Source organism: Acomys russatus, chromosome 19 (genome assembly GCF_903995435.1).
Source record: "Acomys russatus chromosome 19, mAcoRus1.1, whole genome shotgun sequence".
Taxonomy (NCBI): Eukaryota; Metazoa; Chordata; class Mammalia; order Rodentia; family Muridae; genus Acomys; species Acomys russatus.
In genome coordinates, this window is record NC_067155.1 from 32,972,094 (window position 1) to 32,999,795 (window position 27,702).

General features: G+C 47.5%; 1 protein-coding gene across 1 annotated transcript in view; it reads right to left on the bottom strand.

The window, feature by feature from the left end:
• Window positions 1-1,863: 1,863 nt before the first annotated feature.
• The window catches only part of LOC127203328 (radial spoke head 10 homolog B), a 42,193-nt gene continuing 16,354 nt past the window's right edge, over window positions 1,864-27,702 (bottom strand). The window contains exons 8-20 of the mRNA XM_051162110.1: window positions 26,983-27,159; window positions 26,052-26,226; window positions 25,285-25,406; window positions 23,843-24,032; window positions 21,252-21,366; window positions 18,525-18,604; window positions 17,998-18,146; window positions 15,803-15,910; window positions 15,141-15,287; window positions 10,493-10,612; window positions 8,627-8,717; window positions 5,974-6,172; window positions 1,864-2,131 (exon numbers count right to left, since the gene is read on the bottom strand). Coding sequence (XP_051018067.1) covers window positions 1,954-2,131; window positions 5,974-6,172; window positions 8,627-8,717; window positions 10,493-10,612; window positions 15,141-15,287; window positions 15,803-15,910; window positions 17,998-18,146; window positions 18,525-18,604; window positions 21,252-21,366; window positions 23,843-24,032; window positions 25,285-25,406; window positions 26,052-26,226; window positions 26,983-27,159 — 1,851 coding nt within the window. The 3' untranslated portion in view covers window positions 1,864-1,953. The remainder of the gene's footprint in view (window positions 2,132-5,973; window positions 6,173-8,626; window positions 8,718-10,492; window positions 10,613-15,140; window positions 15,288-15,802; window positions 15,911-17,997; window positions 18,147-18,524; window positions 18,605-21,251; window positions 21,367-23,842; window positions 24,033-25,284; window positions 25,407-26,051; window positions 26,227-26,982; window positions 27,160-27,702) is intronic.

Consider the following 27,702-nt stretch of genomic DNA (forward strand, 5'->3'; position numbering starts at 1 on the left):
CTTGGGTATGTGTACTCACATATACACGCATGCACACACACACACAACTTAAAAATAAAAGTCTTAAAAACTCGGCCAGGCATGGTGGTACACGCCTTTAATCCTAGCACCTGGGAGACAGAGGCAGGCGGATCGCTGTGAGTTCGAGTTTGAGGCCAGCCTGGTCTACAAAGAGATTCTAGGACAGCCATGACTTCACAGAGAAACCTTGTCTTGAAAAACAAAACCAAAAACTAACAGTATTCTGACAGCTTGGGATGCTCAGTGTTGGGGCCTACCTGTCCATAGGACACCAAAGCACTGAGATTTGCTAGATTTGACTCACTTTGAGTATTTCCATTATGCAGATCATGTCTGAAGCCAATGAAATCATTCTGGGGTGGTCTAACCAGACATTGTTCCTCTTTGTCCTGAGCCCCCCAAGAGCCACAACACCCTGTGTCCCTTCACAGATGAGGTGACAGCCCAGGGCCTGTGAGAAAATTAGCTAAGTGGTCGGAAAAGCACACTTATTTCCCCAGTCCCCAAAGCAGTCCAGTCCTCTGCCTTCTGTTCTGTCATAACCTCCATAGACCTATTGCTTGAGGAAACAGCTTCACCAATTTGTATTGTTTTCCTTGTTTCTTGGTTCTAAATAACTCATGGTTTCCCTTATGATTTTTTCTGCCTGTGCATACCATAAGACTGCGGTCTTAGGCAGGCGGTGGTGGTGCACGCCTTTAATCCCAGCACTCGTGAGGCAAAGGCAGGAACATCGCTGTGAGTTCAAGGCCAGCCTGGTCTACAGAGAGAGTTCAGGACAGCCAAGACTACACAGAGAAATCCTGTCTCGGAAAAAAAAAAACCTGGTGTTTAGAACCCCACCATCCCACCCCCGCCACAGTGGACTTTTCTCTGTGTTTGTTCTTTAAAAAGTCTCAATTAGATGATGGTTGTCAGCGGGATCGCATGTGTTTGTTGCAGTCAGCATTTATTCTTTGTTGCATTCTGGCTCCAGAGTCTGTATTAACGCAAACTTTTAGTTGTTTCCTTATTTTGCTAATTTCAGGTTTTTTGTTTCTCTGGTCAATATGATAACTGCCAGTTTTGCAAGGCTAATATGTAGATTCAAATGTGTAATACTTACTCTGTGTGTGTGTTATGCTCATGTGTATGTGTTTATGTAGATGTGTGTGCAGGTGTGCAGGCATGCATGTGTGTATGAGTGTGAAGACCAGAGGTCAACACTGTCTTTCTATATTCTTCTCTATTTGTGTGTGTGTGTGTGTGTGTGTGTGTGTGTGTGTGTGCCTGTGCACATGAGTGAGGCGTGTTTGCATGTTTCTACATGTGTATGGGCGTGCATACCTATGCATGCTCACGTGGATATCCAAGTAGCTCTTGGATGTCTTCCTCTATCACTCTCCACCTAGATTTTTATTTAGCGATTATCTTGTGTGTGTACATGTTACTAGTATCCACAAAGTCCAGAAGATGGTGCCAAATCTTTTGGAGCTATAGTTACAGTCTATTCTAAGCTGCCCCAGTGTGAATGCTGAGAACCAAACTTAGATCCTCTGTCAAAGCAGCAGATGCTCTTAAGCACGAAGCTATCTCTCTAACCCCTATTTTTGTTTTTTGAGACAGGGTCTCACTATGTCGGTCTGGCTGGCCTTGAATTTGCAGTAGTCTCTTGCCTGTGTCTCTTGAGTGCTGGGATGTGCCACTATGCCCAGCTTAATTTGGTTTACAAAAAATATATTAATACACATTTACTAACATGTGCATGTCTGCATGCTCATTCAGTGTGGTTTTTGCAAATGCAGCCATACAAGAAACTTACTACGTGGGCCAAGATAGAACATCTCAGAGACTCAGGTCAGAAGCTAACTGCAAACACTTTATTGTATGGGACATTGGTCACAGCTTTCATGTCTGCTTGTCCTTGCAGCTCAACCATGACACCCAGTACCTTCACTTCTTCTTCTTCTTGCCAGGGCTGGCCTTGCTACTCTGGGTGGAGACCACATCCTCTTTAGGAGGGCTGGGTGTGAGCAGCAGTGAGGATGGAGCCTCCAGCGGCTCCTTGAGCACAGTGATGTCAACATCAAAGTCTTGTCTCTTGGCCTCTTCTTCCCGGAGGATGCTCAGCCTGGGGAGCACAGTGAGAAATTAGCTGTTTTCCCCCGTAGAAATCCGAAACCAGTTTTAAATACTTATTTTTATTTTTCAAAAAAAAGTGTGTGGTGGCGCACACCTTTAATCCCAGCACTTGGGAGGCAGAGGCAGGTGGATCTCTGTGAGTTTGAGGCCAGCCTGGTCTACAGAGTAAGTCCAGGACAGCCAAGGCTACACAGAGAAACCCCTGTGTCAAAAAAAAAAAAAAAAAAAAACAGGCAAAAATTGTTACCACATGGTCTGGTGCTTTGTATTAATTGTTAATTATTTTGCTCCCTGAGGTCTGCTTACTGTCTTCTACAAGCAGACTACCACATACTCCAAGTAATGTGTGTAACCTTGCCTCCAAAATTATCCCTGATTGACTAAATGGAAGACCTACTACACACCTGGGAAGGGCAGAAGTGAGGTAGGTGGAGCTAAAATTCATGGGGTTGGAGTCAGGAGAGACAGACAGGGAGAGAGGGAGAGAGAGGGAGAGAGGGGGGGGAGGGAGAGAGAGAGAGAGAGGAAGAGGAGGAAAGGAAGTGAGACCACCATGGGTGGGTTATGGAGAGGCACACATGGCCCCGTGACCCAAAGGAGCCTCCTCTGAGGCCCAGAATGGCTGGAGAGCCATGGATTTATATGATTTTGGGCGGGAAATAGCCCAGATAGAAATGATTAGAGCAAATAGCATGGGATGTGGGACTGGGAGATAACGAGATAGATTAGGAGGTTAACATCTGCCCAGCCTCAGGTGAAATGGCTTATTAAAAATGTATCAGATAAAAAAAAAATGTATCAGATGTTTGAGGCCAGCTAGCCAGGGCTACACAGAGAAACCCTCTCTTGAAAAACCAAAAACAACAACAAAAACACCTATCAGGTGTTTGTGTCTTTTATTGATATGGTAGTGGATTAAATATAACCACTGAAATAATTAGAGGCTATTTTTTATGTATACGAGTGTTCTATCTGCATGCACTCCTGTGTCTGTGTCTATGTGTACATCTCTCTGTGTGTTGAACCTTTTTCCCATGTTAGGGCCCAAGCCCAAGTTTCACACATGGTATACAAGCATCTACCACTGAGCTCCATCTCCAGCCACTTTCTCTTTGTGCCTTCAGAGACTAGGACAGTGTGTCCTTCACTGTAGCCTGTGGTCCTAGGACATCACCGTGTCCTTCACTGTAGCCTGTGGTCCTAGGACATCACCGTGTCCTTCACTGTAGCCTGTGGTCCTAGGACATCACCGTGTCTTCACTGTAGCCTGTGGTCCTAGGACATCATCGTGTCCTTCACTGTAGCCTGTGGTCCTAGGACATCACCGTGTCCTTCACTGTAGCCTGTGGTCCTAGGACATCACCGTGTCCTTCACTGTAGCCATGTGGTCCTAGGACATCACCGTGTCCTTCACTGTAGCCTGTGGGCCCTAGGACATCACCGTTGTCCTTCACTGTAGCCTGGGTCCTAGGACATCACCGTGTCTTCACTGTAGCCTGTGGTCCTAGGACATCACCGTGTCCTTCACTGTAGCCTGTGGTCCTAGGACATCACGTTTGTCCTTCACTGTAGCCTGTGGTCCTAGGACATCACCGTGTCCTTCCACTGTAAGCCTGTGGTCCTAGGACATCACCGTGTCCTTCACTGTAAGCCTGTGGTCCTAGACATCACCGTGTCCTCCCTGTAGCCTGTGGTCCTAGGACATCACCGTGTCCTTCACTGTAGCCTGTGGTCCTAGGACATCACCGTGTCCTTCACTGTAGCCTGTGGTCCTAGGACATCATCGTGTCCTTCACTGTAGCCTGTGGTCCTAGGACATCACCGTGTCCTTCACTGTAGCCTGTGGTCCTAGGACATCACCGTGTCCTTCACTGTAGCCTGTGGTCCTAGGACATCACCGTGTCCTTCACTGTAGCCTGTGGTCCTAGGACATCACCGTGTCCTTCACTGTAGCCTGTGGTCCTAGGACATCACCGTGTCCTTCACTGTAGCCTGTGGCCCTAGGACATCATCGTGTCCTTCACTGTAGCCTGTGGTCCTAGGACATCACCGTGTCCTTCACTGTAGCCTGTGGTCCTAGGACATCACCGTGTCCTTCACTGTAGCCTGTGGCCCTAGGACATCACCGTGTCCTTCACTGTAGCCTGTGGTCCTAGGACATCACCGTGTCCTTCACTGTAGCCTGTGGTCCTAGGACATCACCGTGTCCTTCACTGTAGCCTGTGGTCCTAGGACATCACCGTGTCCTTCACTGTAGCCTGTGGCCCTAGGACATCACCGTGTCCTTCACTGTAGCCTGTTGGTCCTAGGACATCACCGTGTCCTTCACTGTAGCCTGTGGCCCTAGGACATCACCGTGTCCTTCACTGTAGCCTGTGGTCCTAGGACATCATCGTGTCCTTCACTGTAGCCTGTGGTCCTAGGATATCACCGTGTCCTTCACTGTAGCCTGTGGTCCTAGGACATCACCGTGTCCTTCACTGTAGCCTGTGGTCCTAGGACATCACCGTGTCCTTCACTGTAGCCTGTGGTCTTAGGACATCACCGTGTCCTTCACTGTAGCCTGTGGTCCTAGGACATCACCGTGTCCTTCACTGTAGCCTGTGGTCCTAGGACATCACCGTGTCCTTCACTGTAGCCTGTGGTCCTAGGACATCATCGTGTCCTTCACTGTAGCCTGTGGTCCTAAGACATCACCGTGTCCTTCACTGTAGCCTGTGGTCCTAGGACATCACCGTGTCCTTCACTGTAGCCTGTGGTCCTAGGACATCACCGTGTCCTTCACTGTAGCCTGTGGTCCTAGGACATCACCGTGTCCGTGTCTTCACTGTAGCCTGTGGTCCTAGGACATCACCGTGTCCTTCACTGTAGCCTGTGGCCCTAGGACATCACCGTGTCCTTCACTGTAGCCTGTGGTCTTAGGACATCACCGTGTCCTTCACTGTAGCCTGTGGTCCTAGGACATCATCGTGTCCTTCACTGTAGCCTGTGGTCCTAGGACATCACCGTGTCCTTCACTGTAGCCTGTGGCCCTAGGACATCACCGTGTCCTTCACTGTAGCCTGTGGTCCTAGGACATCACTGTGTCCTTCACTGTAGCCTGTGGTCCTAGGACATCACCGTGTCCTTCACTGTAGCCTGTGGTCTTAGGACATCACCGTGTCCTTCACTGTAGCCTGTGGTCCTAGGACATCACCGTGTCCTTCACTGTAGCCTGTGGTCTTAGGACATCACCGTGTCCTTCACTGTAGCCTGTGGTCCTAGGACATCACCGTGTCCTTCACTGTAGCCTGTGGTCCTAGGACATCACCGTGTCCTTCACTGTAGCCTGTGGTCCTAGGACATCACCGTGTCCTTCACTGTAGCCTGTGGTCCTAGGACATCACCGTGTCCGTGTCTTCACTGTAGCCTGTGGCCCTAGGACATCACCGTGTCCTTCACTGTAGCCTGTGGTCTTAGGACATCACCGTGTCCTTCACTGTAGCCTGTGGTCCTAGGACATCATCGTGTCCTTCACTGTAGCCTGTGGTCCTAGGACATCACCGTGTCCTTCACTGTAGCCTGTGGCCCTAGGACATCACCGTGTCCTTCACTGTAGCCTGTGGTCCTAGGACATCACCGTGTCCTTCACTGTAGCCTGTGGTCCATCACCGTGTCCTTCACTGTAGCCTGTGGTCCTAGGACATCACCGTGTCCTTCACTGTAGCCTGTGGTCTTAGGACATCATCGTGTCCTTCACTGTAGCCTGTGGCCCTTCTGCTTTGGGTAGCTCCTGCAGACAGGAAAGAAAGCTGAGCACACAGCATGGAGAAGGTGGAGACCTTGCCCTACCTGGCTTCTAGTTCTTCATCCTCTAGCTGCCTCTGCTGAGCCAGCACTGCTTCCTGGAGCCGGATTTCCTTCATTTTCTCCTTGAGCATCTCCTCGTGTTTGTAGGCGCTGAAGAGCACATTCACAAAGAAGACGTAGAGGTTGTTCACCCATACGTTGAGTTTCTCTTTCTGTTCATCTTTGGATTTTTCATATTTATCTGCAATGGAGCGATTAGAGTAAATGTCAGCACGGTGTGTGTGCTGTCTTCTGTGAGCTGCGGTGACGCTGGGGCTCTACAGCATGTGAGGAAACTGCAAAATGCAGCTGGGAGAGGAGCAAGTGCACAGTGGCCCGGGCTGATTGTTAGCCCTGCCCTTCAGCCATCTCCCACAAGACTCTTTTTCTTGAAAAGCACAAATGTTTTGTTGTTATTATTTTGTTTTGTTTGAGACAGGGTCTCACTGTGTAGCTCTAGCTGGCCTCGAACTCACAGGGATCCACCTGAACCTGGCACCCAAGTGCTGGGGGATTAATGCTATGCACCGCTATGCCAACCTTTTGTTTTTAAAACTGTGTATATACAAGGGAGAGGCGTGAGTGCAGGTGCCATGAGTACAGAAGAGAGCTAAAGCCACTGGAGGTAGGGCTACAGGCAGCTGTAATCGGAATTCAGCTCTAGTCCAATGGCAGAGAAACACGTGTTCTTTACATTTTATAAAGATTTAATTTTTTATTATATTGGTTCATTTGATTTTACGTGTGAGTGATTTGTCTGGATATACGTATGTTATGCTACATGAGTGTTTGTTGTCTGCAGAGGTCAGAAGAGGGCACTGGGTTCCTTGGAACTGGAGTTACAGATGATTGTGAGCTAGTGGATTCTGGGATTCAAACCTGGATCCTTTGTAAGAGCAACAGGTGCTCTTCCCCACTGAGCCATGTCTCCAACCTTGAAATGTGTGCTTTTAACCAAAGAGCCATCTCTGCAGCTCCCCTGACCCTTTAATAAGAATGTCTTCATCAAGCCTGGCATAGTGGTCCACGCCTGTAATCCCAGCACTGGGGAGGCAGAGGCAGACGGATCTCTGCCAGTTCAAGGCCAGCCTGGTCTACGAAGTGAGTCCAGGACAGCCAAGGCTACACAGAGAAACCCTGTCTCGAAAAACCAAAAGAGAAAAAAAAAAAAAGCCATGAGTTGGGTATCTCTTTATAGCTCTCTCTGTTATGGGGACTGCAGGTCTCGATCTGGGGAAGGTTTTCACTACTGTACGGGGAGAGGAAGATGGCCACCGCAGGAGGAACATTTGCTGACCTCTTTGAATCACCCTAAAGGCCAAGGAAACAGGGAGGGTGTGAAGCCTGGGGGAGGGGGCACATTCCCGGAGGCTGCTCCCTCCTGAACACTGAGAGGACAGGACTGATGGAGGCAAACACAGCAGCCACCCACTAGGACCAGCAGCAGCTGGGCAACATGAGCTAAGGGAGAGCAGGGAGGAGACACTGCAGGCTTTTGTCAGTAAATGCAGAGACAGCTGTGGGCTTTCGAGGGGAACATTTACTGGACAAAACAGCACACCTGTGGCATGTAGTAGGGGACACATCGGTGCACACTGCTGGGAAAGTGGGTCAGTAACACAGTGGAAGAAAAGCCCCAGTACTGGGCTAACACAGTAGCGCAGAACCTAGTGGAGGAGGCAGGGGAGGAGGAGGAGGAAGAGGAGAGGAGGAGGAGGCTGGAAGCTCAGGAAGACAGGTAGGTGAGGAGAGAGAATCCTTTTTTCCCTGGAAAAAAGAGGATGGTGATATCTGTAGCACTCTGAGGTACCAAATAGAAGTATTTGTTGTTTTAACTTGAAGATCGAAATGAAAGAGAGGGCCCTGGGGTGTGGCGCAGTCAGGAGAGTGCTTGCCTGGGTGGATCCCCTTTGCCACATAAAGCAGGCAAATGGCGTATGCCTATTCTTCTAGCACTTGAGAGATGGAGGCAGGGAGGGTCAGGAGTTCATGGTCATCTTAGCTACCTATCAAGTTAAAGGCTGGCCTGGGATACATGAAACTCAAGAAAGGAGAGAGAGAGAGAGAGAGAGAGAGAGAGAGAGAGAGAGAGAGAGAGAGAGAGAGAGAGGAGAGAGAGAGAGAGAGAGAGAGAGAGAGAGAGAGGCAGACAGACAGACAGAGACAGAGACAGAGACAGCTCAAGCAGGAAGGCAAACAAACAAACAAACAAAAGGGAGCAGGGATGCATAATGGTGCACACCCTTAATCCACTCAGGAGGCAGAAGCAGGTGGATCTCTGTGAGTCTGAGGCCAGCTTGGTCTATAGAGTGAGTTCCAGTCCAGCCTGGGCTGCACAGTTAGACTCAGTCTCAGAGAGGGAATAGGATGAGACTGGCTAGAGAGAAAAGCTGACTGCCGTGGGTACGGCCTGCAGTGCAGCTGAGAGGGAGCTTCTCAGGCCCAAGGAGGTGGGAAAACAGCTGGACCAGAACTGCAGGGCTGGGCCTGTAGCTTGGAGGTAAGAGTCCTAGTCCAGGTCATGTGAAGCTCACGGTTCAACCCTGAGTGTGGCTTCCTGCCCCCCAGAAGCCAAAGGATGCTGTGAAGTTCCGGGTGTGTGTAACTTAGGAGCAAGGGGTTGTGAAGGGGCAGGTTCTCTGGGTGGAGCCCTCACCATGTAGAGACATGAACACCAGTCCTCTTCCTTGAGGCTTGAGATTCATTTTGGAGACTTTGTCCTCACTCATGGAATTTTTGAGCTTGGTCTTTAAAAAAAAAACACACACACACAAAGAAAATGTTATTCAGCTGCATTATAAACTAACACCAATTGGGGACTGACTTTCACACGAACTCTGGTGCCCCATATTTGGCCATGTCCCCTTGATGAGGAGGCCCGATGGCACTTGGAGGAAGGATAGCAGACTACCAAGATTCTTCTTGGTACCCTAGCATCATATTCAAGGGGAGGAGGTCCCCATCAGTCATAGGGAAGGGGAATGGGGTAAAAGCGGGAGGGAGGGAGAAATGGGAGGAGGCACGGGATGGGATAGCAATTGAGATGTAATATGAATGATTTTATTTTTCAATTAAAACAAAGAAATATATAATATATAATACATTAAAAAATAAATCAGAGTAATTAGCATATTCATCTAAAAAAATAAATAAACTAACACCAGTCTTCTGTGTTATAACTATGCAGGGGGCTTTTCCTCTTCCACTTTTGTTGTGTATAGGGATCATGTCCCCTAAGCCTAGACTTGCAGCTCTCTTGCTGTGGTTTGCAGAGTGCTAGGCTTACAAATATGCACCACATGCCCTGTAGCGTCTTGATTTCATTTCTTTGCTCTCTCCATGGTAGCCAAGGCTGGCCTCCAACTCAATACTATATCCCAGGCTGTGGTGAGGCCCTGAAGATTCTGACCTCCAACACTGTACTAAATTGCAACTCCTTCTTCTTCTAGTCACTCAAGCCAAACCTCCCGGACTCACCTTTGCTTACTCTTTCACTCCAAAGCGCCCCATCCTGAGCCCTGCTCCCAACCCTCAGTCTCACTCACTGACATCTCTTTTTTTAGAATTCTGCTTCAGTCTGCCTACCTGTGATGTCATGACCTACTTGCCACGGGGGCGGGACCCTGCCCGGGCCATATAAAAGGACAGACCCTCCTGGTGGCTATTATCCTCTGCTCGCTCTATCTCTATTTTCCCTCTCTCTTTCCTGTACCCGTCCCCCCTCTCCTCCTCCCATCCTCATTTAATAAACTCCTCTATAACATAATATCAGCATCTGGTACCTTGTTATCTTCTTATCATTCTCTTATTTATTAAATATAAAATTAAAATGCTGACCATGATGCTTCCGAGAGTTTCCCAACTGGTTTGTCCACAGGGAAGTCAGAGGCTGCTAAAAGAAGCTCTACTCCCTGGCTTCCTGCCCCATCTCTGAATTAGCCACACCCTTTATATACCCTTGGAGTCTGAAGGGGCCTAGCTCACAAAGTCAAGTACAGACTCTAGAATCAAACTGCCCAGGCACAAGCCCTTAGCCCCACCACTTGCTGGATATGTGAACACAGGCCAAAATGTAACTTTGGGGTTTGTTGTTGTTGTTTTGTTTTTTTGATTGAGAAGTTTATTAAATGAGCATGGGGGAGAGAAGGAAAGGGGGGAGGGGTACCCCAGAAAGAGACAGAGACAGAAGAAGAGAGAAGAGAGGTAAGAGACAGAGGGAGAGAGGGGTGATAGAGGATGTAACCTTTTTGCTCCTAGAGGTGATGAGACCTGCAGTTCATCTGGAGCTTTGAGTCAACCCCTGGAAAGTGTTGGGCACCTGGCAGAGCCCTGATAATGAGGGCTGCTGTTATTCTCTGGCTCCGCTTTCTACTCAGTACCAACCTACCAGTCAGCGGGAGAGAGAATTACTGTGTAGGGCTGGCCTCGAGAAACAGGAAAGTGTTGCTCACATAACAGCTGCTGGGTGGCGGCTGGTGCTATAACCGCGTGCTCAGGACATGGGGAGCTGTAAGACACTGACCTCTGACTGCCTGATTTTCCCCTCAGGCAAGACTCCTAGTTTGTCTGACGATGATTTGTTGCTGCTGAAGTGAACATCAGAGTCACGGCTTGTGATTGCACTTGGGCTCCTGTGGACGCTCTGAGGGAGGAGAGGCATGTGAGCTCAGGGTTCCCATGAGTACGTGTACACGAGTGCACGCATGCACATGCAGCCTTTTAATGAGCTGTCACTAGTGTACGGCAAGCTGGGTATGAGCGTGTATCCACACCCAGGAACTGTCACCTCAGACAGGACAGTGAACACGCTCGTCACAGCCAGCTCCCGTGACCTCACTCAGCAGTCTGCCCCTCCCCATTCCCAGGCAGCAACCGATCTGCTTTCTTTTTTTTTTTTTTTTGGTTTTTCGAGACAGGGTTTCTCTGTGTAGCCTTGGCCATCCTGGACTCACTTTGTAGACCAGGCTGGCCTAGAACTCACAGCGATCCGCCTGCCTCTGCCTCCGGAGTGCTGGGATTAAAGGCGTGCGCCACCACGCCCGGCAACCGATCTGCTTTCTACCACAGCACTTTGCACTTTATAATTTTATGTAGATGTGATCATATATTAGGCATTCACTTCCCCTCGATGCAGAATCTCATGTAGCACATGGCAGAGAAGGAGCCTGAACTCCTGGTCCTCCTGCCTCTGCCTCCTCAGTGCTGGGATTACAGTCATGCACTGCCATGCCTCACATATAGAGTGCTGGGGAGGGAGCCCGGGGCTTCAGGCATGCTGAGCAAGCAGTGTGCCCTCTGGCAACATCCCCAGCTCAGGGTTGCCTGTTTGTTTTGTTTTGTTTTTCTATCAGTTTCTGCATGCACTTTAAAGTTCCACCATGACATGAATAGCCAATAGGATTTGCTCCCTTTACATAGCTGACTACTTTATCACCCGCCATGTGGGTTCCAGGGATTGAACTCAGGCTGTGAGCTTGGTAGCAAGAGCCTTTACCAGTACAGCCATCTTGCTGGTTTGAATGTGGAATTTTTGCTTAAGAGTTACTTCTTACAGTATTTTTGAACAGAGATTATTTCCCATCATCTTCTGGATTCCAACGTTTCTGGAATTAAATTTACTAATCCTGGGCTGGAGAGATGGCTTAGTGGTTTAGAGCACCGCCTGCTCCTCCAGAGGTTCTGAGTTCAATTCCTAGCAATCACATGGTGGCTCACAACCATCTATAATATGATCTGATGCCTTCTTCTGCACATAAAGTGCTCATATACAATAATAAATAAACAAATAAATAATTTACTAATCCTACTACAGTTCCTGTGAATGTGACAGGTCAGCTCTTGATATTATGGAGGCTTTGTCTTTCAGTAGTGTGACTACGATGAATCAGGATGATTCTCTTAGGGTCATCCTGCTTGGAGCTCGCTGATACTCATATTTAACGTTTTCATTAAATATGGGATGTCTTCAGTCACAAGCTTTTCAAATCATCTCTGTCCCTGTTACTCTTTTAAGAGTATGCACATAGCTGGGCGTGGTGGCGCACACCTTTAATCCCAGCACTCGGGAGGCAGAGGCAGGCGGATCGCTGTGAGTTCGAGGCCAGCCTGGTCTACAAAGTGAGTCCAGGATGGCCAAGGCTACACAGAGAGACCCTGTCTCGAAAAACCAAAAAAAAAAAAAAAAAAAAAAAAAAAAAGAGTATGCATATTTGTCCATTTGATGATGTCTGTTCACTTTTTACTCTTCCTTATCTCTCTTCCTCAGACTCAATAATTTCAGTTGTCTGTTTCCAACATCTGTTTTCAACTCACTTAGATCTGCCTCTAAATTCTACTTGTGAGTTTCCCCATATAAGTTCTTATATGTTTTTATCTCTAGAATTTCTTTTTATAAAAGTATTTCTACATCTTTATTGATATTTCCACTTTGTAAATATGTCACTATTCTCTTTTTTATTTTGTTTGTTTACTTTGGTGAGCAGGGACACAGGTCAGAGGACAACTTGTGGGAGTTGGTTCTCCCGTCCCAGCATGTAGGTTCAGACTCAGGCTGTGAGATGTAGTGGCAAACACCCGCAGCCACTGAACCACCTTGTTGCCCCAACTTCCTTCTCTGTACCTTCCTTTAACACTCTAAGGTATTCTTAAAATAACCATTTTAAATCCCATGTCTTGAGTTTGCCACCTCATCTCTTTAAAAAACATCCTTTCAATGTGACATACTTTTCTTTTTATGCCCTATGATTTATGTTTTGCTTTGGTTTGGTTTGGTTTGATTTTTTGAGACAAGGTTTCTCTGTGTAGGCCGGGCTGTCCCAGACTTGCTTTATAGACCAGCCTGGCCTCAAACTCACAGAGATCTGCCTGCCTCTGCCTCCCCAGCGCTGGGATTACAGGCGTGCATCACTGTGCCTGGTTGCCCATTATTTTTGTTGTTGTTTAAAACAAAATTTGAATCCAATAATGTGGTAACTCCAGATACCAGAGTCTCATCTTCCACACAATTTGCTAGTGGTTTCTTTCTTTCTTCTTTCTTTTATTTTCTTTTTGAGACAAAGTCTCACTATGTAGCCTCTGCTGGACTGGAGCAAGCTGGCCTCAAATTCATGGAGACCCGCCTGCCTCAGGCCCTCTAAAAGAACAGTGAGTGCTCTCGGCGGCTGCGGAGCCATCTCTCTAGCCCCTTCAGTTTTGAAAGGTTGTTTTTCCAGAGTGTTGCATTCCAGGTAGATGGGTTTTGTTTCCAGACTGGTGACTGAGCCTTTTTAATACATGGGCCTCTGCGGGCATTTCTGATCTAGTAGCCTTCCTCCCTTTCGATATGGCTTCTCCACTCCAGCACAAGGAGTATACCCTTCAAAGCCTTTGTGATTGCTACCCTACTTCCCTCTGGCTTCCTGCTGTTTTTCACATGCGCATGGGCACTCAGCTGACAGGTGCAAGGGTTGGAGAAGTCAGTTGACTTCTGGAGAAAAATCACTCCACCTTGTCGTCCCTCCCCCCCCCCCTCCCCCGTTAATGTAGTGAAAGGAAGGGAAGGGCTGTGCTTTCCTGTGTGTTAAGGTGACCATCTCTGAGAGCCAGTTTCATCGCAGGAAGAAACAGTGGTGACATTGGGACACGTGAATTTCCAGTTTCCAGGAAGTGGGGAGGGAACTAACCCCTGAGCTCTACAGACAACACAGAAACTACAGGGAGTGATGCACTGAAAACTGAGTGTGAAGGTGGACAGATGGTGTGGGTGGGCATCCCCAATCTGGCGTATTCACACCCGCCATGTTGCCAAGTGATGAGAATGACATCTGCTGTGGTTTAGGTGTCCCGCAAGATTCATTTGTAAGTTGTTAATTTGACTACAGTGTTTAGATATGGGCTTTGGGAAATGGTTAAGTTAGATAAAGGCACCAAGTGGCATCCTGCAGCAAGGAGGACATAATTAGATTCTAGTGCTAAAGCTTCCAGGATTATAAGCTACACTTCTGTCTTTAAAACAAGGTTAATTTGCTTTCATTACTGTGTTTTTTTTTGGGTTGGTTTCCTGCCCCCCTACCCCCACCCCAAGACAGGGTCTCTCTGTGTAGCCTGGCTGTCCTGGACTCACTTTGTAGACCAGGCTGGTCTTTAACTCTCAGCTATCCACCTGCCTCTGCCTCCCCCAGTGCTGGGATTAAAGGCCTGCGCCACCACACCTGGCTCCTTTGTTACTTTGTAACTACAATGAAACCGACTGCTGCCACCTGCAGACTGTAGACAGATGCACAATGGGTGCTCGCTTGCCTGGAGAAGAACTTTAGACACAGCTGGCACCCCACAGCCCGCTCTCTGACGTGTTGGAAAAACTGAAGGAGACAGGGCTGGTTGAGGTGTAGGCAGTGAGGGCCTGAAAAGAACACGAAGCCCCTGTTTCCCATAGGCATCCAAGGTACAGGCTCAGTAGTGAGAGCTGTCTCTTGGACCAACAGTGAGAACACTCACGTGAGAAGCTCCGAAGATTCTTCCAAGCTGGGTGCCGTGGCACACATCTTTAACCCCGCCACTGGGGAGGCTGAGCAGGCTGAGCTCTGTGAGTTAAAGCCAGCTGGCCTACAGAGTGAGACCCTGTCTGAAAATAAATTAATAAGACTCTCCTAGCTATTAGGCTCAGGGGATCCCTAGAATGGCTCCTGTGGCTCCAAGTCCACAACATGAAACCCCCACTAAGTATCTGGTGTGGTTCATTTTGATCCAAAGTCTCCTTTCCCTATAAATCATGGTTCTGGCTCTGTGAGGGTCTCACAGTGACTGAAGGTGTCCACCCTGTGAGTAACTCGTTTAGTGCTGCATGCACACCCGTGAGTTCTTTCATGGTATGTTTGCTCTCAGGTGGGCTTTCAGCTCCCAGCACTAGACAGAGCATCTCATGGTAGCTTGCCTCAGGTCTTCTCATCTGTCCAGCTGTTTTGCATACCGGCCTTCCCTGTGCTGTGGCCACGACTAGGAAATACAGTTCCCCTGACTCAAAACCACAAAGCCACACACCCCTCCCAACAGGGAAAGACAACGTACATCTTCTCCAGGCCTAAATTATCTCCCGGAAGTACAATTAAAGGCCCCGACAGCTTTGATGAGAGTCTCCTGACCGCTGCTTGAGTCATCCCTTGCCTTATAAACTCTATTACATTGTCTGTCACCTGGTTTAGTATTGTGTGGGTGCTGCTGTATCGGTTTGCTGTAATGTCACCATATGGGACCTTTGTGTAGGATCTGGTGGTCATCCGGTCAAAAGTGCAGCAGAGCGAGAAACATAAAAGAGCCTCAAAGAATTCCAGGAAAACCAGCTGCAGTGAGAAGAAACACAGGGCGGTCTCACTTATTCTGGCACTGACTGGAGGCTCCTTATTCACTTATTATTCCTTCTGTCTGTGTGCCACACACGTGTGCAGTGACGCATGCAGGCGTGGGCTGGCCGGAGGTGGACAATGGGTGTCTCCCTTCATTGCTTTCTGAGATGATGTCTCTCACTAGCTTAGAGTTCACCAGCTCGGCTAGGCTGGCTCTCCAGCAAGGCCCAGGGACCCTGCTGCCTCCACCTCCCCAGCACTGTGTTATAAGCATGCCACCGCCACACATGGCCTTTTCACATGTTTCTACAGCAAGCACTTTACTAACTGAGCCACACACCCCAGCCCCTTTCTAATATGCACTTCTGATTTTTGAAAAGACAACTGTGTATATATATATATATATACACACATATATATATATGTATCCCACTTTTTTATACATAAAGTACTACATAAGAAACATGTAGTTTACACTGGATCGCTACCATTTGTAGTAACATTTTACACACCTCATGTTCAAAGTTGCTGTCAGACCCATCATAGACGAAAGGGTTATCCTCTGCTATCACAGTCATAAATTTGGTTGCAGTTAGCTCCTTGTTTATCATCCTGAAATCCTGTACCGAGATAGCACCAACACAGATGCCTGTGATTACGCATGGGTGTATATTCTAACGTCAACGACAGCGACATAATACCTTAACAAAATGTACCGGAAGTCAGTACCTCCAAGCTGATTATGTTGGAGTTGTAATCCCAGCACTGAGGAGGTTGAGGCAGGAAGATTGCAAGTTTGAGGCCAGACTGGGCCCACAGAATGTCCTTCCTTACATAAGAATCACTGGGTGAGGATGGGAGTCCCATCCTACTGTCTGTGTAAAAAGCTGGTATGGCAGTAAACACGTATGATCCCAGCACTAGGCAAGTGGAGCAGGGTGGATCCCTGGGGCTCGCTGGCCGGCATCCATAGGAAGTGGCTCACAGCCACTTGTGTCTCCAGTTCCAGAGGATCCCATGTCCTGTGGCCCTCAAGGGCACCTGCATCCATGTGCACATACTCACACACAGGCACACACATATATACATGAGTTGAAAAAAGTTAAAATTAATGTAAGAGAAATGATATAAAAAGTTATTAGTGTACTGTCTCTAGTGAAACAGTGGACATATTAGTTAGCTACTGAGGAGAGACCACTGCGGGCTGCTAAGGCCACAAGTAAAGGTTTGTGGGAAGCAAAGCATGAGGCTGAGGCCACATGAGCCATTGAATCCCACCATCACTGAAGGAGACACAATGGGAAAGACTGTAACCCCCTATGGCTGTGCAGAACATAAAACAACACCTGATCATGGCTGTTGCTTTCTTTCTTCTTCAAGACAGGGTTTCTCTGTGTAGCCTTGGCTGTCCTGGACTCACTTTGTAGACTAGGCTGGCCTCGAACTCACAGCGATCCACCTGCCTCTGCCTCCCAAGTGCTGGGATTAAAGGTGTGCGCCACCACTACCCGGTGGGATTATAGGAATTTAAACAATGCTTGGCTTCCAAGCTAATAACATTTTAAAGCAACTGTTTGCTGAACAACAATTTCCATTTGTTTTGCAGTGCTGGAAACTCAACACAGAGCTTGTGTGCCCTAGGTAAGCAATCCACAGCCAAGGTACAGTTCAGTCCTAACCAGCTAAAAATATGTTTAAATGTTTTATGTTTATTTTATCTTATGTATATTCGTGCTTTGCCTACATGTATGCATGTGCACCATAATCATGCCTGATGCCCAAGGAGGAGCTCAAGAGCAGACTCCTTTGGAACTGGAGTTACAGACAACTGTGAGTTGCCATGTGGGTTCTGAGAACTAAACTCAGATCCTCTGCAAAAGCAAGAAGTGCCCTACACTGCCAAGCCATCTCTCCAGCCCAGTGATACGTTCTTAATGATATTCAGGGCTGAGGGCATAATGCACTTGCCACCAATCTTGACAACACACACACACATACACACACAGACACGCACACACAGACACACACACAGACACGCACACACAGACACACACGCAGACAGACACACAGACACACACACACATACACACAGACACACACACAGACACACACACAGACACACACATACAGACACACACACAGACACAGACACACACACAGACACACAGACACACACGCAGACACACACACACAGACAGACAGACACACACACAGACACACACCCTGAGTCAATAATAAATACAATGTAATACAAACACTTTTTAAGTCTATTTATCTCCTCCTCTCAACAGCCACGTGCGCACAGGAGACGTCACATGGCTCAGGCTTCCATTCCCTGTGTTCTGTGAGACAAGGCATGCCTGATTCCTGGTCTTTTGCTGTCACTGACTGTCTCCTGTAGAAGAAGACTGGTGAGCATATGGTGGCTAGGAAAGGTCACCCCAGCTCTTCACCTCCTTAGTGATGTAGTATTAATTTTGTTTTGTTTTGTTTTTCGAGACAGGGTCTCTCCATGTAGCCTTGGCTGTCCTGGACTCACTTTGTAGACCAGGCTGGCCTCAAACTCACAGTGATCCGCCTGCCTCTGCCTCCCGAGTGCTGGGATTAAAGGCATGTGTCACCACGCCCAGCTCTAATTTATTTTAATTAAAATCAAAGTGCCTGTCAACACAAAGGCAGTATCTATCCTCAGAGTTATTAAGCTTACTTTCAGCATCCAGAGGAAATACCTCATCTTCATTGTTAGCTCGTAGGGCGGGGCTTCCCTTGGTCTGCAGTAGGCAGTGTAGATCTCCCAGCACTTATCAATGTAATTCATTGAGTAGAGCGTCCGCTGTTGCTCGCTGAATAAATGACCTAAGAACACAACATTCAGAAGTGATTACAAAAACTCTGTGTGCAAACATGAGGACCAGGGTTCAAATCTCCAGCACCCCAAAACCAGGTTGGGAACAGTAACCTGTCTGTAATCCTAGGAGCAGACAGGATCCTCAGAGCAAGCTGGCTAGCTAGACTAGCCAAATCAGTGAGAGACCCTGCCTCATAAATAAAGTGAAGAGTGGTGGAGAAAGATACTTGATATTAACCTCGGCTTTACATGTGTGCATGTGGGTGCACATATGCACAGACATGTCCATATACATGCAAACATGCATATACACACATATGATACGTGCAAAAATATTATAGAACTATTTTTAAGATAGTAAATATAATGCTTTTTTTTGTATTTACCTTTTACCTGACAGGCATGTGGATGAATGTTCTCAGCCATCAGTTTTGTAAAACATAGAAAGAGTGATGGGCTTCTGTTCCTATGATGAAAATGACACCAAAATTAATTATTCTAGGAGGTGGAGCCTAACGCCCCCTTGTGAAGTGTGAGCTAGACTTGATACCTGGTCCCTAACAAACAGAACACAGAAAGGGGAACACCAAGTCTAGAGCAGGAACGGCTACGTGGCACACTTCACTCTGCGAGCACTAGTAATAAGCCAGACTGAAGTCAGATGCTGCCGATACCATGTGGCAAAGAGCGGTTCCAGCTGGGGATGGCGCACTGGGAAATGCACTTGGCTATGCTAACCTGGAGACCTGGCAGCTACACAGAGCTGGCGTAAGAGCACATGTCTGAGATTCCACAGCACTACAGAGAGATGGGGGGCAGTGACAGCGGCATCCCCTGAAGCTTGCAGGCCAGCCAGCAGAGTGAACACAGCAGCAAACAACAAAGAGACCCATGTCAAGCAAGGTGGAAGATGAAGACTGGCGCTTGAGATGGCCCTCTGACTGCCACATGATGCTGTGGCACACTCGTGCCTACACACACACACATATGTTACACAAATATACACATATCATAAACATGCACAATAAAAGATCTAAAAGGTAAGCCGGGCGTGGTGGCGCACGCCTTTAATCCCAGCACTCAGGAGGCAGAGGCAGGTGGATTGCTATGAGTCTGAGGTCAGCCTGGTCTGCAAAGTGAGTCCAGGACAGTCAAGGATACACAGAGAAACCCTGTCGCGAAAAAAAAAAAAAATTTAAAAGGTTTGCCATCTAGCATTTTACCCCAGATCTCTCACCTCAGTGCAGTTGTGAGAAAATATCATAGTACAAACCCAAACCATGAGATACTTTGCAGAAATGAAAAATACTGTTTATATATGTTTTTACAGCTTTACTATACATACTGTGTATACAGTGTATGGTATACATATTGTTTTATATGTATGTGTATAGATATATTTGAGATGGTTATTAAAGGTAGGCTGAGTAACTGTCTCAGACACTTTGGAGGCCAAATGCAGCTCCTCGCACAGAACAAGGAGCAGCGTGGGCAAATGGAGCTCCTGGCTGGGGATGCAGCTCAGTCGTAGACCGCCTGCCTAGCATGCCTCAGGCTTCCTCACCTCCCACCGTGTTTGAGAGAAGGCTTTGAATTCAGTGATGCTGTGGCAGTGTAAAGTCCTCACTTTGGAGGATGGTACCAGGTTAGTGAGAGGTTGGCACTAGGGGAATTTGGGTGCAGGATACATAGGAGCTCAATGTACTCAACACCAACACTTCTGCAAATCTTACTATGTAACTATACATGCTGTATATATACACTATATATACTCTAAATTTATACACACAGACACAGAGAGGGGGAGGGAGAGAGACAGACAGACAGACAGACAAAAACAAGATTTTATGTAGCTCAGGCTGATTTTGAATTATTGTACGAAGATGACCTTAACTTCTTGCTTTCTTCCTTTCTTTTATATTTGTTTGTTTGTTTATTTATTTATTTATTTTTGGGTTTTCAAGACAGGGTTTTTCCATGTAGTTTTGGTTGTCCTGGAACTCACTCTGTAGACCATGCTAGCTTGGAACTCATGGAGATCTGCCTGCCTCTGCTTCCCGGGTGCTGGGGTTAAAGGTGTGCACCACCACACCTAGCGCTCTCTCTTTCTCTCTCTCTTCTTCCCCCCCCCCCCCAAGACAGGGTTTCTCTGTGTAGCCTTGGCTGTCCTGGACTCACTATGTAGACCAGGCTGGCCTCAAATTCAGAGACCCTTTTGCCCATAACTCCCAGAGTGCTGGGATTGCAGGCGTGCACCACCACCCCTGTCAACTTCTTCTTTTTTTTTTTTATTTTTTAAAGGATTTTTACTTATGTGTCTGTGTGTACATACATGTGCATATGTGCAGGTGCCTCTGGAGGATTGAAGATGGAAGTGGATCTCCTAGAGCAGGAGATACAAAGAGATTGTGAGCTGCCCAACCTGGGTGCTGGGAACTGAACTCAGGTCCTCTGGAAGAATAGCAAGAGCTTTCAACCCTCCAGCCATCTCTCTAGCCCCAACCTTAACTTTAATCCTCCTGCCTCCGCCTGCTCAGTCCTGGGGTTACAGGCATGTGCTGCTGTGTCTGTTCTAGGAGGTGCTATGGATAAAACCCACAGCCTGTGCATGCAAGACAAGCACTCTATCAACTGAACCACATCCCAGGCCTTAAAACACATTTTTTAAAAGATTTATTTATTTATTATGTATACAGTGCTCTGCCTGCATGTACACCTGCACACCAGAAGAGGGCATTAGATCTCATTACAGATGGTTGTGAGCCACCATGTGGTTTCTGGGAATTGAACTCAGGACTTCTGGGAGAGTAGTCCGTGCTCTTAACCTCTGTGCCATCTCTCCAGCCCTTAAAACAAAAATTTTAAAAGGTCATTAATAAAGGGTATTTTGATCCACGAAGGTGGAACTGATCGTGACTGCAGAGTAAAGCTCTAAGAGGTAGTCACAGAACGGAAGCACTCGGGGGTTCTCAAGGACCTGGGGCACTGTGCCTGGACTCTGCAGAAAAGCCTTGTTTCTGGACCTTCATGTGGAATATGTGAAAACAACTGTGGATACTGTTAGAAAGAGGGTCTGCTGGGTCCCCTTCTGGTGACACAGAAGTGGCACTTACTGGTATTCTTTGTGATGGATGTGGTAAGCCAACTGCAGGAGGTAATTCAGGAATGTTCTTAAGAGGATGGTCCTAAATGGAGAATGGATTTCTTCGATTGGTATGGTGTTATAGACTGAAATAAAGACATTGGAGCAATTAGCTACCACACAGAAGAGTTCTAATTACTTTCTGAGACATTTACAAGATGTCTTGTTACCAGCACAGGCGCACTTGTAAGAGAGTCAGAGATAGTCTGGAACTCAGAACTCTCCTGCCTCAGCATCCAGAATACTGGGATTACAGACACGTACCACCATTGCTCTCACTTTTAAATGATTTTAAGTATGTTTCTAGCCCTTAAATTTGAAGTAAACAGGTGTTTTTTCTAATTTTTAAAAAATTATTTTTTCTAAGATTTATTTATTTATTGTATGTATATGAGTGCTCTGTCTTCATGCACACCAGAAGAGGGCAACAGATCTCACTATAGATGGTTGTGAGCCACCATGTGGTTGCTGGGAACTGAACTCAGAACCTCTGGAAGAGCAGCCAGTGCCCTTAACCTTCGAGCCATCTCTCCAGCCCTATTTTTTCTAATCTTAAAAACAATTATTTTTAATTTTGTGTATGGGGATGGTATATGCACTTGAGTGCAGGTGCCTGACAGTGCCAGAAGAGGGCGCTGGATCCCCTTGGCGCTGGAGTTACAGCAGTTGTGAGCCTTTGTAGATACTGAGAACAGAAGTGTCCTCTGCAATGGCAGGAGATGACCCTAACCACTGAACTATCTCGCTACAGCCCCTTCCTCTAATATGTTATTTTTCAAGTAGATACATTTGAGACTTTCAGTTCTTCCTCCCAGAACACTGTTAATGGAATGAACCTTCTAATTTGAAACCCAGGCTAATCCTAAGGTTCCCCGATGCTTTTTTTTTTTTTTTTAATAGTCTTCCAAGTCTTTTCTGATCCTCCTTGCTTCTAACATTACAATATAGTGGTTTTTCCCCCTGGTAGATGGGGTGAGGCAAACTTTTCTGTGAGAGTCCAACACTAAGTACTTGTGGCGTCACGGTTCAGACCGACTCTTGTGGTGCAGGGCAAAGGCAGCCACAGGCAACACACAAATTTGTACCTGGATGTGCTCCAGAAAAGCTGGATTTACAAGCACAGGTTGGGGCTGCATTAGAACAGGCCTATAATATAGGCCTCTGCTTGGTTGGTCTTTGAGCACTGCTCTTATTGTATGAAACTGTCTCTGCATGTTAAACTGCATGTACATGTGTGTGTAGCACTGTGTGTGGTACATGCACATAAGTGTGTCAGTGTGCACGGCTACGCACGTACAGGCATACTGAGGCTATACTGGGACATCAAGTGTCTTCTCTATTGCTCTTGACCTTACTGCCTCGAAGCAGGGTCTCTCACTGAACTGGAAGACAGCCTGGCTGCCAAGTTCTCAGGGCTCACAGGCGCATGAAACTATGACCGGCTTTAAGTGGGTGCTTCAAGCGTTCTTACCCACTGAGGGCGGGGATAAAATACGATGGTCCATTTTCAACACACAAGTACCTCAACAGGCTTAGTCTTACAGAGTTACAGGTAAGTAGGAGGCACCTGGCCCCTGCTCATCTAGGCCTCTGGCTACCCGCAACTCAACAAGAAGTCTATCTTAGGGTAAGAGAAGCCACAGGCAGCCTGCTCATGTGACTAGGTCCAAGTTATTGGGGGTGGGAGGGACACCAGCAGGAAAATCCTTGTTGTTGGATGTGGACATAAAAGGAAAAGGGAAGAAAACATATCCTGTGAGGAAATAAGCAAACTTAGGTGACACCCTGGTAAGAGCGCGGCACCTCTGAACACTCAGTCGACAAGCAACTGGAGACGGGAGCTGCATGATAAGGGATAAATGATTGGCTTCATTTGACCCACCTGTGCTTGCATGCCAGATGCCTGCTCTTTTTAAAAATTGTTTGATAATTTCACACGTGCATATGATGTGTTTGATGGAACATGTACCTCCATTCCCTCGCCTCCAATTCCTCTCCTGTGATCCACCACCTTTCCCTCCCGACTTTGTGTGCTCCTTTTTAAGCCCCCCGCTGGTCCCCCCAGCTTACTTAATGCTGCCTCTATGGGCATGGGTGGAGGACCATCTCCTGGGATGTGCATAGCCTATCAGAGGCCACATCCCTGAAGAAAACTGCCATCAATTGCTAACAGCTCTTCGGCTAGGCCTGGGACTTAATGAGCCCCACCCCCACCCGTGTTGGGACTTGGGCTGGCTTGGTCTTGTGCTGCAGCCACAGCTGCCGAGGGTGCATGTTTGCCTGCCGTGCCTGGCAAATGCTTCTTCTCTGCACATGTCCACTAGCCCTGCCTCTTGGAAACTTTCTGACCCCTAAACCCAGACGCCCATTCTTGCATTCTTACGAAATCATCACTAAACGCTTCGCATCCACTGCAATCTTTTGTCTCCGTGCCTGTTTATTTGGGTTTGGGCAGAGGCATTTTTCCCTCGCACAGAGCCATCTCCCCATTTTCTCTCAACATTTCCTAGCTCATTTCCAAGTGGCAGGAAGCAAAAGAGGAAGAGAACCTGGACTACTCACCACTCAGAACCCTGTCCATGTCTGCGAGAGTTATATTGTGGTGATGGAACCTACAGTCTTTCAGAAATCTCCAGAAGTGAAGCTTTGTCATCAGGAAGGTGTTATCCAGAGAGTGGTCGCACCCGAGGCTGCTGTAGAAGCAGTAGACCTTCCTTAGCTCTGTAATGTTCCTTAGGACTGCAAACTCTACCTGAAAGCAAGGCAGCACTGGGATGTAATTGTGCACTGTAAGAACAAGAGCAAAGAGCTGGAGGGACGGCTGAGAGTGCTTGTCCTCTTGTCGGGGCCTGAGCTCAGCTCCCAGCATCCACGTTGCCTGGGATTACAGATGTGTGCCATCATGCACAGTGGGTTGTAAAAGGGCTCCAGACCTTAGCACAACTGACTCTATGATGGAAGTACCATTCGGGCTGGAAAACTCACCATGGAAAACAGCACCGTTTGCCAAAACTAAAGCAAAGGCCTAACCCATCAAAGTCCACATTATCCTGGGAAAGTCTAAAAATGCAGCAACCTTACCTTTGGCTTCTGCAGTTCTGCGTTTGGTTACCTGTTCTTGTTTACTGAAGTTCGTCAACCTAGAGCATGGTTTCTGTGTTTAAAAGCTCATCCCAAGAAGGGCTCAGTGCTACCTGGGGATCCGGGACACCCAGTGCAGCTGCAGCCCGACTAATAAAGACTTTCCACTGGCTTACACCTTCATCTGAGCAGAGTTCCCTGGTGAACACCCCCCACAACAGGGTTTCCTTTTAATGTTTTAGATTTTGAAATTTTCATGTGTATGATATGTCAGTGTGCCGTATGCGTGTCGTGCCTGTGGAGGCTAGAAGGTATGGGATGTCAGCTGCCACGTGGGTGCTGGGAATTGAACCTGGAGCCTCCGGAAGAGGCTCTCCAGCCATCTCTCCAGCCTCAGCATAGCAGGCTTCTTTCTTCTTCTGCCTTCTTTATTTTTTTAGATTTATTTTTTCTGCTTTATATGTATAAGTGTTTTGCATGCAAGTGTGTATCTATACCACAGGTGTGACTGGAGCGAAGGCGTAGGATCCCCTGGAATTACAGATGGTTATGAGCTACCGTGGTGACTCGAGGAACCAAACCCCAGTTCCTTTCAGCAGCAACAAATGCTCTTCACAAAGCCATCTCCCCAGCCCCACAGTGGGTCTGTTGATTGCTAGGTGCAGGATTTCCTGACCCTCAGCAGGCGCCCTGGCCCCACCTTCCATGAATGGGAGGTGGTCATAGCCTTGGTCTGACTACTGGTGATTCCTCTGGGCTCCAAGGCCCTGGGCAACGCCACTGAGTCTTACCCTCTGGGCTATGTTTCTTTCACACAGCCCATTCACTTGCCAATTGAGATGGTTTAGACAGAGTGCCCACCAGGCACACGAAGACAAAATAGTGCCTAAAATATAAACATGTAATGGTAAAGGGGGTTTTACCTGCTTCTTTTCCTCCTCTTGGGTTTCCTCGGGGTACATGTCCAGCAACAAATTTAAGTCCAGCTCAATGCTCGATCCTAACACAGAATGGCTTTCACTGCCATCCAGCTTCCGCAGGGTCTCTAATGAACAAAGCAAATGGGGAGAGGGGGGAGAATGCTTGTGAAAAGCCATGGTAAAGTCCTCTGACTGTGGGCTGGAAGCAGCTAAGGGGGTTTGTTGTTCTTCCAGGGGACCCAAGTTTAGTTCCTGGCACCCATGGCAGGCAACTCAGAACTGCCTGTAACTCCAGCTCTTGGGGATCCAACACCGTCGTCCGGTCTCTGAGGGTACCCACAGACGCGTGCATGTGTATAAATAGCAATCAATATTTAAAAGGAACCCTTTCAGTGTCACATCAGAATGACTATCACAATGTGACAGAAGAGTATTTGACAACCAGGCATTGTGGCACAGGTCTATATACCAGCCTATATACCAGCTGCTCAGGAATCCAAGGAAGAAGGATTGTAAATTCAAGACCAGCCTGTGCTACAGAGAGACTTTAAGGCCAGCTTGGACAACTTACACCCCTTTTCAAAATGACAAATCAGCCGGGCGGTGGTGGCGCACGCCTTTAATTCCAGCACTCGGGAGGCAGAGGCAGGCGGATCGCTGTGAGTTCGAGGCCAGCCTGGTCTACAAAGCGAGTCCAGGACAGCCAAGGCTACATAGAGAAACCCTGTCTCGAAAAACCAAAAAAAAAAAAAGACATTAATTTCACCCACCAGGCTCCTTAGCAGTGCTGATGGACGATCCCCTCGGATGCCGGCTCCTTTGGGAGCTTTCTGACCGACGGTCCAGGCTTTGAGTCAAGTCATTTTCAGGTTCAAGGATCTGGGTGATGTGGTCGTTAGAAAACAGCCCTTCATACACACGTCCATTTTTGAAAGTCATTCTGCCCTGGAGGTAGGAACAAAGTGTTGGGCAGTTTGGGAAATGGGTTCAGGGAGAATATTACTCAGTGTTCATCAGCAGGGCTTTCGAGGGGTTGGCGCTTTTTTTCTTTTTTGTTCTGAAGATAAGCACTTAGACCACAAAGGACTGCCCTCCACTGGGTTTCACATCAGGACTCCTGGCTTCTTTTCTTTTTCCTCCTCCACCCTCTCCCCAGGTTTAGTCACCTATTAACCTTTGTGAGTGGCCAGCAGAGGGCCCGTCCCAATGAGTATGGCCCTGCTACCTGTCAACCCCAAGATGGTAAGTACTGATTCTGAGGTGGTCAAATGACCCGGTTCAGCTCTGTAAAATAAGAGGCATTTGTAGAGAGCTTTGGGAAATGGGCTTCTCCTCTCCTTAGAGGGGTGTGTGGTCTGGAACCACAGCAGTTATCTTGTAATCACAGGAAGGTGGCAATCCCAGGGTGAAGCTGCCATATGGGTAGATAGAAAAGAAATGCTGACATCACTGGGTTAGTATTGCAAGCCAGGCCCAAAGCCCACAGTGCTATCATATGCGAAAGCTTATAAGGTAGATTGTAACTTGCAACCAGCACCTTCATTTACTTGCATGCACAAAGAACAAAAATGGATTAGATCATTTGTTAAATATCGAGGAAGCACATGAGGTTGTAAATAGCTCAATTATCTTTACAGAGCGAATAATGCAACTTACCAGAGACACGCCTTCTACCATCTCTGTCTCCACAGCTGCACTCACCTTGCCATGCTTTTTGTTGGAAACCCACTCTCCCTCATACATTGCTCCGCTGGCATAGTAAAACTTCCCCTGTCCGTGACGGAGGCCATTTACAAACTCCCCTATGTATTCATTCCTTAAAGGATACTGAGAGTTGGGGATTCTCTTTAGGAACCAGGTATATGTTCCAAAGCCATTCTGAAAAAAAAAAAAAAAAAAAAAGGACCTTGTCAGCATAAACGACCTTTTACCTGAATTCAAATTATGGCAAAGACACTGGTGATTTGAAGGGGCAGAGCACATGAGCCGAGAGGCAGGGGTTGAGTTCAGCCTCAGCTCAGCCGATCATTAACTGTCTTTTGACTTATGGCGAATGATTTGAGCCCTTCAGGTTCTTCGAGTGCAGGATAGAAATAGCACCTACCTTGTAGGTTGGATTAAAGATGTGTGAGACCATTACAGAAGACATAATAATAAAACATCGATTAAAACGTGAAGCTGAGGCTAGTAGATTATTACTTTGAGTTTTGACTTAGTTTCTCTTCTGCTGCTATGATTAAAAAAAAAAAATCTCTGACAAAAGCAATTTAGGGGAGGAAAGGCTAGTCCACAGTTTTGGGCTATGGTCAGTCACTTTGGGGAAGCCATAGCGGCAGGAGCTTGAGACAGCTGGTCACACTGCATCCACAAAGGCAGAGGGCAATGGATACACGCGTAGCCAGCTTTCCCATTTAATAGGGT